This window comes from Oreochromis aureus, linkage group 6 (genome assembly GCF_013358895.1).
Source record: "Oreochromis aureus strain Israel breed Guangdong linkage group 6, ZZ_aureus, whole genome shotgun sequence".
Taxonomy (NCBI): domain Eukaryota; kingdom Metazoa; phylum Chordata; class Actinopteri; order Cichliformes; family Cichlidae; genus Oreochromis; species Oreochromis aureus.
In genome coordinates this window covers 41,337,652-41,355,048 of record NC_052947.1, presented here as the reverse complement: position 1 = coordinate 41,355,048, position 17,397 = coordinate 41,337,652, and the positions used below count along the sequence as shown (strand labels likewise).

General features: G+C 41.5%; 1 protein-coding gene across 8 annotated transcripts in view; it reads right to left on the bottom strand.

Annotated features, from left to right (window-relative positions):
• The window catches only part of LOC116324723 (SLAM family member 7-like), a 36,787-nt gene extending 24,638 nt beyond the window's left edge, over positions 1-12,149 (bottom strand). For 7 of the 8 annotated variants that reach the window (XR_005613370.1, XR_005613369.1, XR_005613368.1 and 4 more), the window contains exon 1: positions 11,842-12,048. Coding sequence is in view for 5 of the 8 variants with exons in the window: in XM_039613324.1 (XP_039469258.1) it covers positions 11,842-11,878 (37 nt within the window). In the remaining 3 variants the exon portion in view is untranslated. The other variant, XM_039613322.1, reaches the window with a different exon arrangement.
• Between the last annotated feature and the right edge of the window lie 5,248 nt (positions 12,150-17,397).

Below are 17,397 nucleotides of genomic sequence, written 5' to 3'. Positions count from 1 at the left end.
TAGCTTGTGCTGCACGGCATCAGAACGCAGCCCACTAACAAAACGATCCCTCAGGGCCTCATCCAAATATTGTCCAAAATCACATGTGGCTGACAACTGCCTCAGGGCGACAACATAGTCAGAAACCGCCTCCCCTTCTTTCTGGTTACGTTTCTGAAAACGAAAACGCTCAGCTATCACCACTGGAGTCGGCTTATAATGCGCACTTAACGCTGCAGTCAGCGCTGCATATCCCATAGTACTCGGTACCCTCGGAGACACAAGATTCTTTAGCAGCCTGTATGTATCTGCTCCGATCACAGAGAGAAACGTGCACACTTTCTTCTCATCGGAAACATCATTTGCCAACATCCATTGCTCCAACCGCTCCAAATATGGCTCAGAATCTTCCTTCGATTCATTATACTCTTCAACACGACCCACATGCATCGCCATGTTAGCTCACCAAAACTGTTCCGCTGCAGCTGTGAAGAAAAACGTCTTGTTGTTTTTTCCTTTACATGTGAACACAGCCCTTCTACAGCCTCTGTCACGCTGTGCAAATCTTTAGAATCCTCGTCGCCACTTTTGATATTCTTGATTAGGGTCTTGAAAAGATCAGAAGAGAAGGACGTGGATACGTGCTTTATTGAACAGCAGGACATCACACACTAACTTGTTATTTTCTTAGTGGTGCACAAACTACCCTTTTTTGTTATACGTTGGTCAACCAAGAACTAGCCCTGTAACAGGCACTTCTGTATTTTACCACTGGGGGAGGCAACAATTCACTCTATTACACCACTCATTTCCTTTCCGATCTGATAACAATACCAATACTTTGTACATAAACTTTTTTTAAACTGTATCTTTTTTATTGTATCTCAAATTATGGCTTCATAATGATTACAGGACGTCAGATTACTTGTTCTTATCACTTGATGCAGAATTATTATATAGAAATAATTTTTTTTTAAAAACTGAAGTTGTGCGCTATTTGAGCACCTCGCCTGCCCGCAGCACTAAAGTAGTCTTTGAGAGACGTCTGTCTCGCCCTAGCAGCACCTGTCCCTCTCCTCCTCTTTAGTTTGCCTCAACATACGCTCGTCATATTCTGTGATATGATTTACTCTGAGGTGTCTGACGAGGTTAGTGGTGTTGCCACAACACCTCACTGTCTTGCCACATGTATGTCTGCACATAACTCCCTCTATGCTCAGCCATTGTTGTGAGTGTGCATGCCGGGGGCTGCCACACATTTATACAGCTGTATTTAACATATGACTATGAAAGGCAGAAGAGGAAGTAGTTCCTTCGAATGTAGACAATCCAAATGGTATCGTTTCTTTCCACTTTGTTCCTGTAAATGATAAACTAAAAAATTACCCAAAATTAATAAAATATTGATATTTTAATATGAGAATTGATTCTAGAACATATGGGAGGAATCGATAATTCAGTATCAATCCGCTCATCACTAATATTTGCAAAAGTGCTCCGACGTGTTCGGAGCCGTCTGTTACCCACCAGCTCGATAGCCGGGAGCTCGAGGGTCACTGAAGCCGCTGAGAACAGCACAGCTCCTGGCACATCATTTTCAGATCACCGTGGACTTTGGCTACTCAGGTTAAACGTAATATATAAGTCACTTAGACAACCTAAAAATGTTATTGTTTGGCTTCTTCAGTGTTTTATTTGTTCGTGAGTAAATCGGTTTGGCTGAGATTAAAGTTACTAGATTAGATTTCACTAGCTGAGCCCACGTCCTCATTTTAGGTTTGACAGTGTTTTAGTAGGTAAAGGTGATGCTTGGACATGAATTGAGCTGCAGTTTGGGGAAGGCCTCGAAGAGGACTGGCGACAGCTCCCAGGCCTGGCAGATCCCCGTGTACTAAAGTGAAAAAGTGAAGAAGTTAAGAATTGAGAACTAGGAGGGAGGGAGGAGCACGTAAACGAGAATGAACAGTTTGTAGAACTGGGGGAAACGAAATAGGTGACAACCGGAAGGAGCGTGTTTGGAGGCGTGGTCCTGCTCCTGAAATTCTGATACATAATCTCCAATAGATTAAAAAAAAAAAAAGAAAACTTTTTTAATGCCCCGGGTGGGTTTCTCCGTGGTTTTCACACAGCTGAATAGACGTCAAACAGAAAACTGATTAAACAGAAGTGTGAGACGGTCGAAAGTTTACGCCAGTGTCCTGTTATATTTTAGATAGCAAGGAGCAGGCGGCTGAGTTTATTAAACTCCACCGACAGAGCAGTGACACAAATCTGAAGGCTAGACCGTCCAATTTCACAGACGTTTACTTCCAACCTACCTACTCGACCTTCTGAGGACCCGGCCCACGTAGACCGTGAAGACCGGGTGCTCAGGAGGATGCAGCCCATGAATTTGGACACGACTAAAGACTCTCTTTATACCCGATCACGTCACTGACCTGTGACAGGATATTTAGGTTATGATGTTTTTGTAGTTAGTTGTGTTGGAAGTCTAGTTCGTATTAATTATTCTTTGCTTTGATTTTATATTTAGTTATATTTGTTTCCATGTTGTCTCAGCTCGGTGTCTCGTCTCCCCTGTCGGTCACGTACGCCCATCGTCTCTCGTTCCCTCTTCTTGTGTCCCCTCTGTTGTAGTCTCCTCTTCTCTCTCATGCTTCCTCCCTCTCCTCCTCCTCACTCTCTCTTTCATACCAAGCTAGTGTGTCCCGGTTGACATCTCTTCATGTTTCCTGTTTTGTTTTGAAAGGCTTGCATTTTCATGTTGAGCGTGTTCAGTTTTTTATTTCCCCTGTGGCGTCATGTTTATTTGTGTCAGCTGCAGGGGTGGGTTTGAATTATCGATTAAAATCGATTCTGGCTTGGATAACGTGATATTGTTTCATTAAAATCCTGAATCGATTTTTAAATATAAATTTATTTTGCCTGACGCCAGAATCTCAGGTTAAACCTCACAAAATTTCAACAACCACCAAACAGCTAAAACAGTAAATGAGAGCAGGTACACGGATTCTGCACAAAGATGTAAACACAAAGCGCGGACCCGGCGATGGATCAGAATCAGCGAGATGTCGCCGTTCTCACCTGACAGCCCGTACACGGAGACGCCGTCGGGTCTGAAGGTCGACAGCTCACTGATTCTGATGTTTCGCCGGGGCCGCGCTTTGTGTGCTGCTGCAGGTTTTATCTCTCTCCAACCAAAATTCACTGCATGGACCATCGACTACCTTACCAACAGACCACAGTATGTGAGGCTCCATGACTGTGTGTCCGAGGTGGTAATATGCAGCACGGGAGCACCACAGGGCACGGTTCTCTCACCTTTCCTGTTCAGCCTTTACACTTCAGACTTCTGTTATAATTCGGACGATTGCCATCTACAGAAGTTCTCAGATGATACAGCCATCATTGGATGCGTATCAGACGGGAATGATCAGGAGTACAGGGGGGTCATCAGTGACTTTGTTGGCTGGTGTGAGACCAACGTACTCCAAATCAACCCAGGCAAGACAAAGAAGATGATCATAGACTTCAGGAGGAAGTCACCCCCTACAACACCGGTGAGCATCCAAGGGAAAGACATTGAGATAGTGGACTCTTATAAGTACCTGGGTGTTCACCTCAACAATAAACTGGACTGGACTACAAATACAGACATCCTGTATAAGAAGGGCCAGAGTCGACTCCACCTGCTGAGGAGAGTGAGGTCCTTCGGAGTCTGCAGGACTCTGTTAAGGACATTCTATGACACTGTGGTAGCATCTGCCCTTTTCTATGCAGTGGCCTGCTGGGGGAGTGGATGCACGGACAGGGACAGGAGCAGGATTGACAAACTGGTGCGGAGGTCTAGCTCCGTGCTGGGATGTCCCCTGGAGTCTGTGGGGGTGGTTGGCGAGAGGAGGATGTTAGTAAAGCTGACATCCATCATGAACAACCCACATCACCCACTGCATGAGTATGTGAGTGGGCTGAGCAGCTCCTTTAGTCAGAGACTGAAACACCCTCGGTGCAGGAAGGAGCGCTTTTGCAGATCATTCATCCCAACAGCAGTTAGACTCCATAACTCCTCAATCACAATGTCATAGGTCTCTGGACACTGTGAACATCCACGGTCACCACTTCATGCATAATGGACCTTCCATGTGTATGGACATGTGCAGGTATATATGTATGTATATGTATACATATGTATATTTAGTGTGTACATGTCTATAAATAGGAATAGTAGTGGTACAATAGCTATATCAAGCGATATAGTTTATGTCTTCCATATTTCCAACCATATACATAATCACATACTGTGTGTGCTACCATTGTATATAGTGTATTATATTACTTTTTTCATTGATTGTACTTATTTGTATTTTTTTTTGTATTTCCTTCTGATATCTGTACCTGAGCTGAGGTGACGCAAAAATTTCCCCGTCGTGGGATCAAAGTCTTGTCTTATCTTATCTTATAAACAGCAGTAAAAAACATCCAAACTACGCTTCACATAGACATCGTCATGAATTCCCTCTGACGTCTGTACTGAATTTTCCGGAGGAACCCACCCGAGGGATTAAGAAAGTTTCATCTAATCTAATCTTACTTTTGTACGGAGCCCCACAAGGGACATGGGAGAAGAAAGAAAAAAAAAAAAAAAAAAAAAATTAAGATGAACTTTTGCGAGATCTTCCAAAATAGGAATTCCAACAATGGTGGCAGCTAATTAGTTGTAATATTAATCTTTCTGGGTCACAAAATAAACTTTTAAGATATTTTGAGGCGTGAATGTAGCTGTGTAAATATAAAATATCTGCTCGGTTTACAAGACATCACATATTTGCAAAAGTGCTCCGACGTTTTTGGAGATGTCTGACACCCACCATCTCGAAGCTAACGGGAGGTCGAGACCTACTATAGCTGGGGGGTAACACCGCTCTCCTGGCACATCGTGCATCGGCGTCCGGAGAATGCGGCCAAAACTTTTGCGAGATCTCACAAAAGTTCATCTTAATTTTTTTTGTCCCATGTCCCTTGCGGGGCTCCATACGTTTGCCGTTTTGCTTCCACCACGATAAAAATCACACTTCATCACAGGTCTAAGGAGCTTGGAAAGAAAAGCGTCTGGACTTGTTTAAATTGCTTGAAGACTTCTTCAGTTCTAAGGTCAAATGGTGGAGAGTCCCAGATTTAAACCCAGTGGGAGTTTCCCCCCCAAAGAGGGACAAAGGACCCCCTGATGATCCTCTAATCACATGAGCCAAGGTGTGAAAATGGGTGTGGGTCACAATCAGCCAGGGTTTCAGATGAGCTCATTGTGAAACCTGGCCCCACCCTATCATGTGATTTCCTGAGGTCAGATGGCCCAGGGTGTCAGTGTGCGTCAAGGCGTCTGGGAAGGATCTCAGAACTGGATTATAGATGGCAGAAAGTTGGTTTATGATACCAACTGTCTGCCATCTATAATCTGTTTTATAAAAACTTTATTTTATTTGAATGACTTCCAAAAAGGAAGCCTAATTTCTGCTGTTCAATACAGAAGAAATTTTTTAAAATGATGCCAAACTGCAAAACTCTCAGCTGTGTCTGTAATCAAACCTCTGTAACTTTGCTCTGCTTCACTTCAGCAGCATCATCACAGGTTGTAGAGCAGATCAGCTACTGATTGAAAGGTTGGTGGTTCGATTCCTGGCTCCCCCAGTCTGCATGCCAAATATCCTTGGGCAAGATACTAACCCCAAGTTGCCCTCTGATGCTTCATCAGAGTGTGACTGTGTGTGAACGTAGTTTAGTTTGCACTTGTGTTTAGAAGTGCTTGCATGAGTGGGTGCGAATGGATGAATGAGGCATGTTGTATACAGCGCTTTGAGAACTCCGGGAGAGTAGAAAAGCGCTATATAAGAATCAGTCCATCTACCATCAGGTAATCTTCAGATGTTGGTAGAGCAGGGCGATATGACCAAAAATATTTATCACGATATACATTTGAAAATTTGCGATAACGATATAACTGATGATATAATTGACACTAGACAAAATACTTTACAACTCCTCAACTTTATTAGTGCAAAAAAATATCAATGTATTTTCACTTAAACAAGCAGCTGTTTTTTTATGTGCATTAAAGTTATATAGAAATTTAACAGTACAAATGCAAATTCCTCGCTGACAGTTTAACCAAAAGGCATTTCCAGTAGAAATTGGCCGACACATCCTCAGCATAACCATGTATAATATCCACAAAACTTAAAAAGAGGTTATACACACACAATACGGTAATATTATGTTGAAGCACAGTACGTATCACTCCGCGAGGCTCCTGCCTACGATAGCCGTAATGCTCCGACAATCCATCAAGAGTTGCGGGTTTGTAGCTTAGCAAAGTCGTACTAAAACCTTTGACAGATTTTCGAGCGCCGTGTGCCACATAAAATCGTTTCGAGGTCAGTAAGCACAACCAGAATTCATACATAAGGCACACGGGATTATAAGGGACACTGTCGAGTTTCAGAAAAATCAAAAGGATTGATTTTAAGTGTGCCGTATTTTCCAAACAACACGGTAATAACGACGGCCCGCTAGCATGCTCTACCAAAAATAGTGCTTTGTTGTGTATCTGACGGACGAAAGCTAAACCAGTTCCACACCACTGAAGTTGCAGCATTTTTACAAACACATTCTGGTTCATCTGTTTCATTCAACGATCGGCTTTCGCCCTTCTCATTCTGCGTCGGCAGCACGTTTTTTCTGCCATGTGCGTATGAAAACAAAGGCACTGCACATGCGCGTGTTACTCATATTCTATCGCCATATTTTCTTATCATTGCCTAACATTATACCGGTATTACCGTGAACGGTATGATTTGGCCCACCCCTAGATGTTGGTTCATGGTCTTCTTCAGTTTTTGTTCTACTGCAGAATATTTTAAGGTTATCTGCTATAAAAAGTCAGGACAGGAAAATCTCCTTCATGTCTTTCTGTTTTATCCTCAGTTACTTTGACACAAAGGCCTCTGCTGTGATGTCACACCTCTGATCAAGTCTCACAGTGTCAGCTTTCTTTTTATAGATAAATACAGCGCTTCCTCGCTGTTACGTGGTTCACATTTTGCGGCCTCGCTGTTTCGCAGATTTTTTTTGGTGCAATTTTGCATGCTTTTTTTTTTTTTTTTTTTAACAGTGCATCCTGATTGGCTGTAGACCATCGTCAATCGATCTCGTGCCGCGTCTCCTGTACAGTACAGAATGTGTTCAGTTTGTCAAATCTACATAAATCTTCAATCGCTAGCAGAGTGAGTGTATGTTTGTAAGTTTTCTCCCCAACAAACACAACAATGTCGATGAAACGTCGTCACCTGCGGGTTTCTTTGGTTTCATTCTATAACACTGAACTTATTTTCCTACCAAGGTTTGAACTTTGAGTGTTTAAACAAGAGAAAAAAAGTGAAAATGTTCACGTCTGTCTGAGAAAAGTGCATAAAGTGTGTAGTGACGGGTTTTACAGCCTTAAATCATCTATAATAATTTAAAAAAATAAAGTTTGCTATTTTGCGGATTTCACCCATTGTGGGTTATTTTTAGAACGCAACTCCCGTGATAAACGAGGGACCGCTGTATATTAAAAATATAAAAATATGGACATGTACTCATAAATGATCAGAATTATAATATTTCTGAGGCAGAATTTCCCCGATTCAAATGGAATTGAATCGATTCTAGAAGTCAGTGTCGATACCCAGCCTTTGGCTACGTCCACACGTACACGGGCATTTTTGAAAACGCAGATTTTTCTATGCGTTTGCACCTTCCGTCCACACGTAAACGGCGTTTTCGGTCACTGAAAACAGATTTTTAAAAACGCCTGCCAGGGTGGAGATTTTCGAAAACTCTGTTTTTGCGTTTACGTGTGGACGAAGAAAACGGAGAAAACACAGCGTCAAAGGTGTGCGCCTATTTTGACGTCACGTTACTGTTTCGGGTAAATGAATTTCTACAATGGCGGACTTACACAAAATACTGTTACTGTTAATTTTACTCTCTGCAGTGTTTAAAAGCTTACATACACACACAGTTACTGTCCCTCCCCACAGGCCTCCTTTCTGCTTCTACCATTTCCCACCCAGGCTTTACGTCTGGACGGGATTTTTTAAAAAACACAAAAACAGAAAATCTCCGTTTTCAAAAATACCCGTGTATGTGTGGACGTAGTCAGCTGTGTTTCCATCTCCCTTATTGCCACTCTGTCTATTTAAGTCCTCTGTCTTCCTTCGTTTGGTGTCAGGTCATCTGTCTTTTTCCTGTTTCCTGGAGCTTATTTCACGTTTTCAAATATCAGTTTTTCCAGGCTCATGTTTAGGTTTTTTCATGGTTTAGGTAATAAATGGTAAATGGCCTGTATAGCGCTTTACTTAGTCCCTAAGCACCACAAAGGGCTTTACACGTTCAGTCGCCCACCCATTCAAACCCACAAAGATGTCATGCACATGCAAAAGGAGCCAATATCAAATAAAACTATCCAGGTCAAATCTGTCAGCACAACCAGCTCGAGGAAGTTTTCACACTAAAAAACTGTGATAACTGTGAGCTGTGCATTAAAGTTACTCAGTGTGGATGAAATACTGGAGCCTGTAGGCACATCGTGCATATTTACATGTTCCTGCTGGTACAAGATATTAAAGGTTGTTGCTGCTGGAAATAAAAACACAACCAAACATGGTGTAAAGACTATGAGGAGCTTTTGTTGAAGACAGACACGCGTTATTTGTACGTCGTCTGTCTTACACAGTGTTTCATGTTTACTGAGTCAGAGTCAGGAGGAGACTCTGAACTGGATGCAGCTCTGGATCGATGCTTAATGGCTTCTAATGTAATATTCATGCCTGCCACATCCTGTTCAGGACAGAGATTTATAACATTTATAACCTTCCTCAATTTCTTTGGCAAACAGAAACTGTGTCCTGTAATAACACTGAGAGTATTAGTCTGACTGTTGGTGATAACTGAGGGACTTTTTCGTGTTTGTCATAAACGCTATCAGTGACCAGCAGGCCACAAAATGTTGGTAGTTTTCTGTTAGGCGCACAGTTTGTTTCTCTTTATAGTCTAGTTAGTATTATTTTACTTAAAGTTCAGTGTGTGTGTTATATATATATATATATATATATATATATATCTCAGCTGCAGAAGCCGACCTAACATTTAGACACAGACAAGTGAGGGGCCGCTTTTCCCGCCAGTGTCTTAGCAAAACATTTTTTTTAGAAGTAAGTTCTGTATATTTTTAGTCACATTTTAATTTTTGTTTGATAAGTTAACTTTTATTTTTCTATTTGAATCGTTCTTATTCCTGACGTTTTATTAAGAATTTGAATAAATATATTATTATTTATTTATTTATTTATTAAATATTTATTTTAGGTCACAGCTTTGATTCGGACTCCAGTCGATTCATCTGAAGCTTTATGAGGAACGATGCTGTGCATGTTTTTGAATCGGCCCTTTCAAACTTCAGTTTATGAAAACTGGTTCCTGCATCTTTGTTGTGACGGATGTCCTTCACTGACTTCACCTTTTCTGTCCACATAAATGTTCCAACATGTTTACTATAAAATATTATGAGTGACAACATCAGATCATCAGGTTACTTCTGTGTTTCTCTTCACTGTCAGAGTTGAGCTAATGTGCTCTTCATAAACAGACGGAGCTTCCTGCTTAAAACACACAAATAAACCAACAAAAGTAATTTGATTATTTACTCTCTGCTTTTTTATTCACTCCCATCTAAGACAGAACAAAACCAAAAACACTGTTTTGATCCTGAACAGCAAATTTTAAACACCAACGATCGCCTTCGATATAATTATCTGTATATAGTAAAAGTGTATCATTAATGCTTCTGATCATCAGCTGTCCTCAGCACTTGTTGCTGTCGCACCATTTAAACTATGAACTTCTGAAAAGAAACGTCTGAACTGAAACTCCGAATATAAAATATTACAAACGGCTCAATTACAGACAGAGTGTCACGGTTACAAGTCCTCAAAGATTTTATTAAAACATTTTAAACTATATAGTAAAACATCTGGACTGTCAGGCAGTTTGAGTTAAACTTTGATACTGTTGATCATCGATATGATCCAACAATTTGCAAGTTTGTACGCAGGCAAAGTCCAATGTCCAAAACTTGAAAGTTGTATTTTATGGTTTATTATCCAGTTTGGCGAGCATTAAACAAAGATCCATAGCCCCGCCCCAGTGCATGCTGGTCCTAAACCAGTCCCTTTATTTATAGAAAATGGTCCTGCAGTTCTTCCTGACTGACCGAACAAGATAAACAACAAAACAAAAACATGAAGCACGTTTTAACCTACAAATAAACTTTTAAATAACCCAAAAATATAAGTAAACCAACAACAAACTTTAACAAATTTCAAAATAATAAAAATAAAGAACAAATAGTTCCAACAATCAGGTTTAAGCTCCTTGTTATTCTCATTATATATCCTGCCATTAGACCTTATTATTATTAGTTTTAAAATGATTTCCTATCATCTGTAAGCAGACGTGAACTGGGTAAACTGGGATGGTCTTAAGGGAATTATAGCTGGATGGCACAAATGTTTCTGCAGCTGAACGCAGACAAGTGTTTAACTCTCCAGAGAGCATCAAGCACCAAATTATCATCCTCTGGGATCTTTCTCATCCAGAGTTAAAGTCACTGCTCACTATCTCGGGTTGATTTCTCATCTGTCTCTGACTTTTGATGCTCACATCAAGTCTGTGATCTGCTCTTGTTTTTTCCATTTAAGAAATATTGTTAAACTCAGGTGTTGAACCAAACACTTTTTTTCTTCTAAATGTGATGAATTTGTGTTTGTAATGTTCTCATATTCATATATTTTCTATTCTTACTGAGACCTCTGCAGCGCTTTATTCTGTACGATCACCAGTTAATCTCACTCGTGTGTGTTTATGGACTGTGGCAGGAAGCCAGAGCAGCTGGAGAACTCATGTAAGCACAGGAAGAACCAAAGAACTATTACATGTTTAAAAATTAGTTTCTATGTTTTATGTTGGGTTTTTTTTTCAGTTATCTGCAAATTATTTGCTGCACCAAACTGCATGAAAGCTGCTGTAAAAATAAAGTTTCACTGATTATAAAGTGGTGTTCCTCAGGGTTCTGTTCTTGGTCCTCTGTTGTTCATTAACAGCCAAATATCCTTCAATAATCCTGCAGCTGACAGATATTTAAAATACCAACAAGTGCACACAGTCCCACATGAGTGTATAAATATGACCTGGATATAAGTGAGACCAATAATCAGTCCAAGTATCAGTGGACTAGCTTACTGTGAGAGAGTAAAGACTACAGGAAGACAATGTGAGAACTTTTCGTCTTAAAGATGTTAAATGTGTCATGAAATGAATAAAAATGGAAGAACTAAATACATAAATCTGCATGTGACAAACAGCACGTTGCATTTTTAAATCTGTATTTTGTTGGTTAATAACAAATAAACCTGCAGGTTAAACACTTGCAGCTCGTCGGTGCTCTGACTAACGACGCAGAGATGTCGCTCTGTGAAGCTGCTTTCAATAGAAATCACTTAGTGTGGTCAGTGTTCACGAGGCCGCTCGTTTCTACTGTGTTTCTACTTTGACCTGTTTCACGGACGCAGCCCGTGTACGTGTTAATCTGTAGATCATCTTTATTTATAAGAGAATTTGGCGCTATATAAATAAAACTGAATTGAAAATGATAAAACACTTTAAACGCAAAGTGCTGCACACTGGAAGTAAATAATAAAACTACAGTTAGTCTCTGTGAGCATCACATCTTATCTCCGTCACAGTGAAATGCAGCTGCTGTAAACTCACCAACGAGAAGGACAATAACTCTCACACTTGACTCCATCGCAGAGTTAAACGGAGACGCTCATGACCAAATATCCCTGCTGCTGTGTCTCCTCACAAGCTGTCCGTCAAAGAAACACTTTTTAAAAAACGAGAGGAAAAAATATCATAAATACTTAGAATTCAGACTGGAACTAACTCTGACCCATAAAAGCACGGGCTTAGTCCAAAACGCACCGAGTCTGCAAACAAGCTTCAGCTGGCAGACTCCTCCTCCTCCTCCTCCTCCTGCTGACTGCTATACACCCTAAAATGGGAAAACTCCGCGAGGTGAAGAAAGCACGAGAGTTATCATTATGGGGAACTTTGTAAAAGAGTCCCAGAGGATCTCAGTGACGCTGTGATGGTGGATGTTACTGTGCTGGGAAACTACAAATGTCAGACTGCATCTCTGAGAGTCTGCTGCTCTCTGTGAGTTTAAACCTTCATACAGATTAGAAACACATGAAAAATGACCAAAGCGCTCAGATTTTAATTTAGTCTTTGTTTCATATTTTAATTTGTTACATTTACTTTTGTATTTTCCTCCATTTACATCACAGCTGATCTCTGACTGCGTTTGTTCCCCTGCTTCACTTTATGTAGTGTGTGTGTGTGTGTGTGTGTGTGTGTTCTTTCTGGTCATTGTTCAGTTTCCTGTTGGACTCCTGATCTGTTTCACATTAAAGGTCGTATTTCTCAGGCTCCTGCGTCATTTCCTGTCATTGGTTCACAGATTCACTGGTTTTATTCTGGATTTCTGTTTCTCAGATTATTGATAATCCTAAAGATGGAAACACAGCAGTGCTTTAACTGTGAGCAGAGCTGATGCTAACTGAATGATGGAAGCAAGGAGCAACTTTATAAAAAAGATTTTATTTCCTCTCCTAAAGGAGGTAACAAAGGAAGCACTGAAGCACCTTTCCTTTGTTCCTTACTTCCTAACTGATCCAGCTCGTTTACTGCTGCGCTGATGCTTCAGAGACTCACTTCAGTCTGTCACAGATCAGGAACTGAGACATTTGTAAGATCAGTTTGTGGGTCAGAGGCAGGACAGAGGACACAGAGAAATGAGGAAAGGTCAGAGGGAAGAGGAGGGCAGCAAATTTCCTCTTCTGTTTTACACTGTGGAAGCGAACGTGTCTGTTTTTTAAACAGCAGCTGTAAACAAAGATGGCAGCTGCTGCTCAAATAGAACCAGCCGGAGAAACTGGTTTAGAGAACAAACAACGACATCCTGACTGGTTTCCTGTGTGTGACAAACAGCTTTGCTGCTGATGTTCAGACTCAGTAAGAAACGTCTCCATGCTGACTGAAAGCTTCATCAGGCCTCAGTGCTCGACTACAAGCACTCACTGTGGTCTCAAAAAGCGTCCACAGAATTATTTCAAATGATAAATAAATAGTGTTTATGATGCCTGTGATTATAAACACGTCCGAGTCGTGTCATCATGTCAGTGTCACGTCAGAGTGATGAAGCACAAAATATATTTGTGCTTAAATATATGTTTAAATGAATTCACGAGTCCATCAACAGCTGCAGTGACAAATGTTCTTGTTTAAATATAAAATTCACATTAACACACACACACACACACACACACACACACACACACACACACACACACACAGTAGTGCACTGCTCAGCGCTCACTCACAGATGCAGAGCTTAAATTATCCAAATTACAAAAGAAACAAAGAAGAATTCATTTTGAAATACTCGATAAAATACAAACAAATACCAGCAATAACCAGGAAAACCAGTGGACTTCATCCTCTGAGGCCTGCATGGTCCTTCAGCCTGCCTGCACACAGACTTCAGTAAATGCATCTGAAACATTTACAAACACATGTTGACCTTACAGATACAAAAGCACTGGCTTGGTGTAAAAGGCACGGCCTTCGTCTTTGGCCTGGCTGATTATTTTTCTCTGGGACCAAGTAGCTGGACGAGAGTCGTAAACAGGATGTGACAGGATGTGGCTGCTCGTTATCTGGGAACAATGAATTAGCTGTACATGCAACAGTGGCACTGGCAGAGTACTAGCAGCAGAAGCTGCAGCAGCAGGACTGCAGAGCTAAACCACATCATGTTTCCTGTTCTGTCAAATGTGGAACAAAAGCGCCTTTAACAGAAGAGTTGCTGTGCTGCTGTCTGGCTACTCGGTCCGGTCTGGTGTGCCACAGCTCTGCAGAGCCACTGAAGACATCATCAGCTCTGCTTTCATTTCTGCAGCCACGACCACAGCACACAGCGTTTCTCACGCAGCACGCGGTCTCTGGCTTTCAACCTTTCCACCTGTGGGACCCTTCTCACACTAGATGCAACAGTTCACACACGTGCAGACCACACAGGTTCATGACTGACAGCAGTGGAAAAAACACACCTCCAGTGTTTTTGGAAAGTTGTTGAATTAAAGACGATGTTTGAGGCAGGAGCATCATTGCTCCTCCAACACAGCAGTTTGATGCATCAGCCCACACAGTGTTATAAATATGGACTGTGTTTATTAGAGAACCGTGCAGCGGTCAGGTCTAAACTCCCACTCAGACCCACCTGTACAACTTTCTATCTGAGCACATGTTCTCCAGCTTTCTGAGAACAGAAACATGATCTGTGGATGTTATACATCAGTCAGTTATTGAAACAGGACGCAGATCAGAGATCTACAGAAATGTTTTGGCCTTTCCAAAAAGCTTTAAATCTACTTCAGATTCTATCACGGAAACTTGCTTCTTCCAACCACATGAAGACCTGAGACAGTGAGAAAACCCTCTGTGAGGCATCTGTCTCAGTTTCCTCTGTGGTGTTTCAGACTGAGCGAGCAGACCTGAGATTATGAAACAGGTCATGCTTCTCATCTTAGTGCAGTTACCTTAAGTTCAGTTTATAATGCAGGAAATGGATCTGCTGGTTTTTAGAGTGTCTGTTTTTCCTGTCCTGTGCTTCAGCTGGACGTGATAGTGAAACTATAAATTATGCAAATTAATTGGAAAAGCACCAGCTGCTCTTCATAACGGCTGAAACAGTCAGTAAAAGAAGAGGAACTGATCTGACCTACATCCTCCTGTGAAGATCAGTGAGCACAGTCTTCATCAGCTTTTATTGTTTGGACCAAAACATCGAACACGTGATGCACAAAAACAAACAGAAGCAAAACAAACGACATGATATCATTTTAGTCCCTGTTACACTGAGTCAGGCCACCATCAACACTAATGCAATATATTAATGCACTTTTTAAATGGAGTAAACTGAGCTCAGACACTGGGAGGCTGTGAGTGTGCACGTTTGGTGTGAATAAGTCCAGACTTGTAAAACATTTCTTCACATTTCACTGACACACAGAGGAACTCTGCTTTTCTTCACTCTGAATTCATCTTCTCAGTTTTTCTGTTAATCTGCAGAGAAGCAGTGAAACAAACAGAGACAAATATTTAAACTTGGTGTTTATGGGACGAGTTTTTGGGAAGATTTGTTTTGCAGAAGCTCGCTGTGAAAAAAAAAAGGATCAGGGTGTCCTGATGTTTTAAACAAGAAAAGGAAGAAACTGAGATTCTGGTTCCTCCCGGTCTCCTGAGAAACAGCAGCAGGGAGAGTTTCATACATTTCATACTTTTGTGCATATTTGAGGACGAAAAGCTCCAGAGAGCCATCGACTTCCAGCTCTCTCTCTCTTTGTGAGAATCAGATTACATTTACTGGCTTATAAACACATTCAGATCTTTACGTTATAATTGTACAGGAGTCAGTGTTAATTTACAGGTTTTCAGGAAGTTTGGTATATTTTATATCTCAGTAGACGTTTAGGCTCTGCTGAAAAAATGTTCTCGTTCATCCTCAGGTTACACCCATGCTGACAAAAAATTCCCAAATGCTTTTGTCTCATTGTTGCTGTATCACGTCAGCTTCATCTGATCTCATCAGATTCCACTGAGAACAATACTTTTTGTATTTCAGCCTGATGTGTCTGCAGGGTCACAGCGAGCAGACGACAAAGACCAAAACACGAAACATTTGATCCTGTTTATGAGAATTCAACAACACAGAGAAACGTAGGGCTCTGTCAGCTTTTTGATATTTTATCTTCAGACACATTTCAGTGAAATTCAGCTCTGATCGTCCTCCACGACAGCAGCATTCATCGTTTCCACCTCCACGTGTGAAGGTTTCAGATAAATGTTGAAGTTAAAACTGGTTATAACTGAATAAATAACTCCTCAACTGAAGGTGACCTGAGAGCACGATAAAGCGTATTTACACATGTCGTTAGTGAAATACTGCAGAGGGGGAAGCATAAAACACAGGTGTGACAGATGGTGACCAAGGTGAAGCCACGCCCCCTACACAGACAAAGACAGACAGGTGCTTTCATCCTGACACACCTTCATGCATTCAAATTCATGTGAACTCAAAGAGGAAGAAGGATCCACTGTTAGTATGTTCACATCCAACCCTGCACTTGGTTCCTGTCCTCGTTATCTCAGTGCTCTTGTTTGCTCACTTTGTGCTGTTTTCATGTTTCACAAAGAAGAAAAACGACCTGAAGTCAAGATAATAACATCACTTTAGCTCTGACTGCATCAGACTGAGCGGCGACAGCTGCTGTTGTTCGTTTGATAAGCTGGTGAAGTCAAACCATAAAAAGAACAAAGACTCACACAGAGTGACTCCTCTACCTGATGACCTGCATGTGGATGAGTCTGTGTTATTGTGACAACATTAAGCTTGTTTTCAGAGCACACATGACCTGCATGCACACACAGCACAGAGCATGATCTCACAGAGCTGTGGGGCTTTCACAGCAGGCTGCTGCTCTCTGATTTGCATAAAATTTGCATAAACAAATGTGTCCCGCCTGCTTTGGCTGAAAGGTTGACATCTGATTACTAAACTAAGCTGCTGCCCAGAGCTGAAACATGAAGCCAACAACAAAAAACTGCATGCCATCTTTTATATACAGTCTCAGAGTGTCACAGACAAAGGGCCAGACATTTGGAAGCTCATTGGACTGGAAGCTGTAGCTCCTCCTCTTTTACATGAAGATGGAAAACCAGCTGGAGAGGGCGTGGAACCATCTCAGGCCACAAAGATCAAAACTCCCTGCCTGTGGGCGATGGGAATCACTTCTTTAACAGGTGTGATTCATCCAGGATGAGTCTCCAACATCGACCGCAGACACACCCACCCCCACATCACACCTCCTCCACACCCTGCCCACTGCTCCCCAACCACAGCATCCAGCACACATGTCACGGTCCTGGGTCGGTGACCCAGTGTTTGGATTTTGCATTATTATTATTGATCTGTGGCTCCATCCTGGTTCATGGCTGCTGGTGTTTGGTTGCTGTTTTGTATCCTCGCTCTTCGGTTCTTCAGTCTGTGATTTTTAGCTCTGAGGTTTAGTTCTGTCTTCATGTTTATTTTCTTGTTCCACAGTCAGTCGTGTCTCATGTCGGAGTTTGTTACTCCTGTCTCTGTCTCCGTGTTCCCTTTGTTCAGTGTTCACTCTCTGCCTCTGTCGTGTGTTTCCTGTTTTA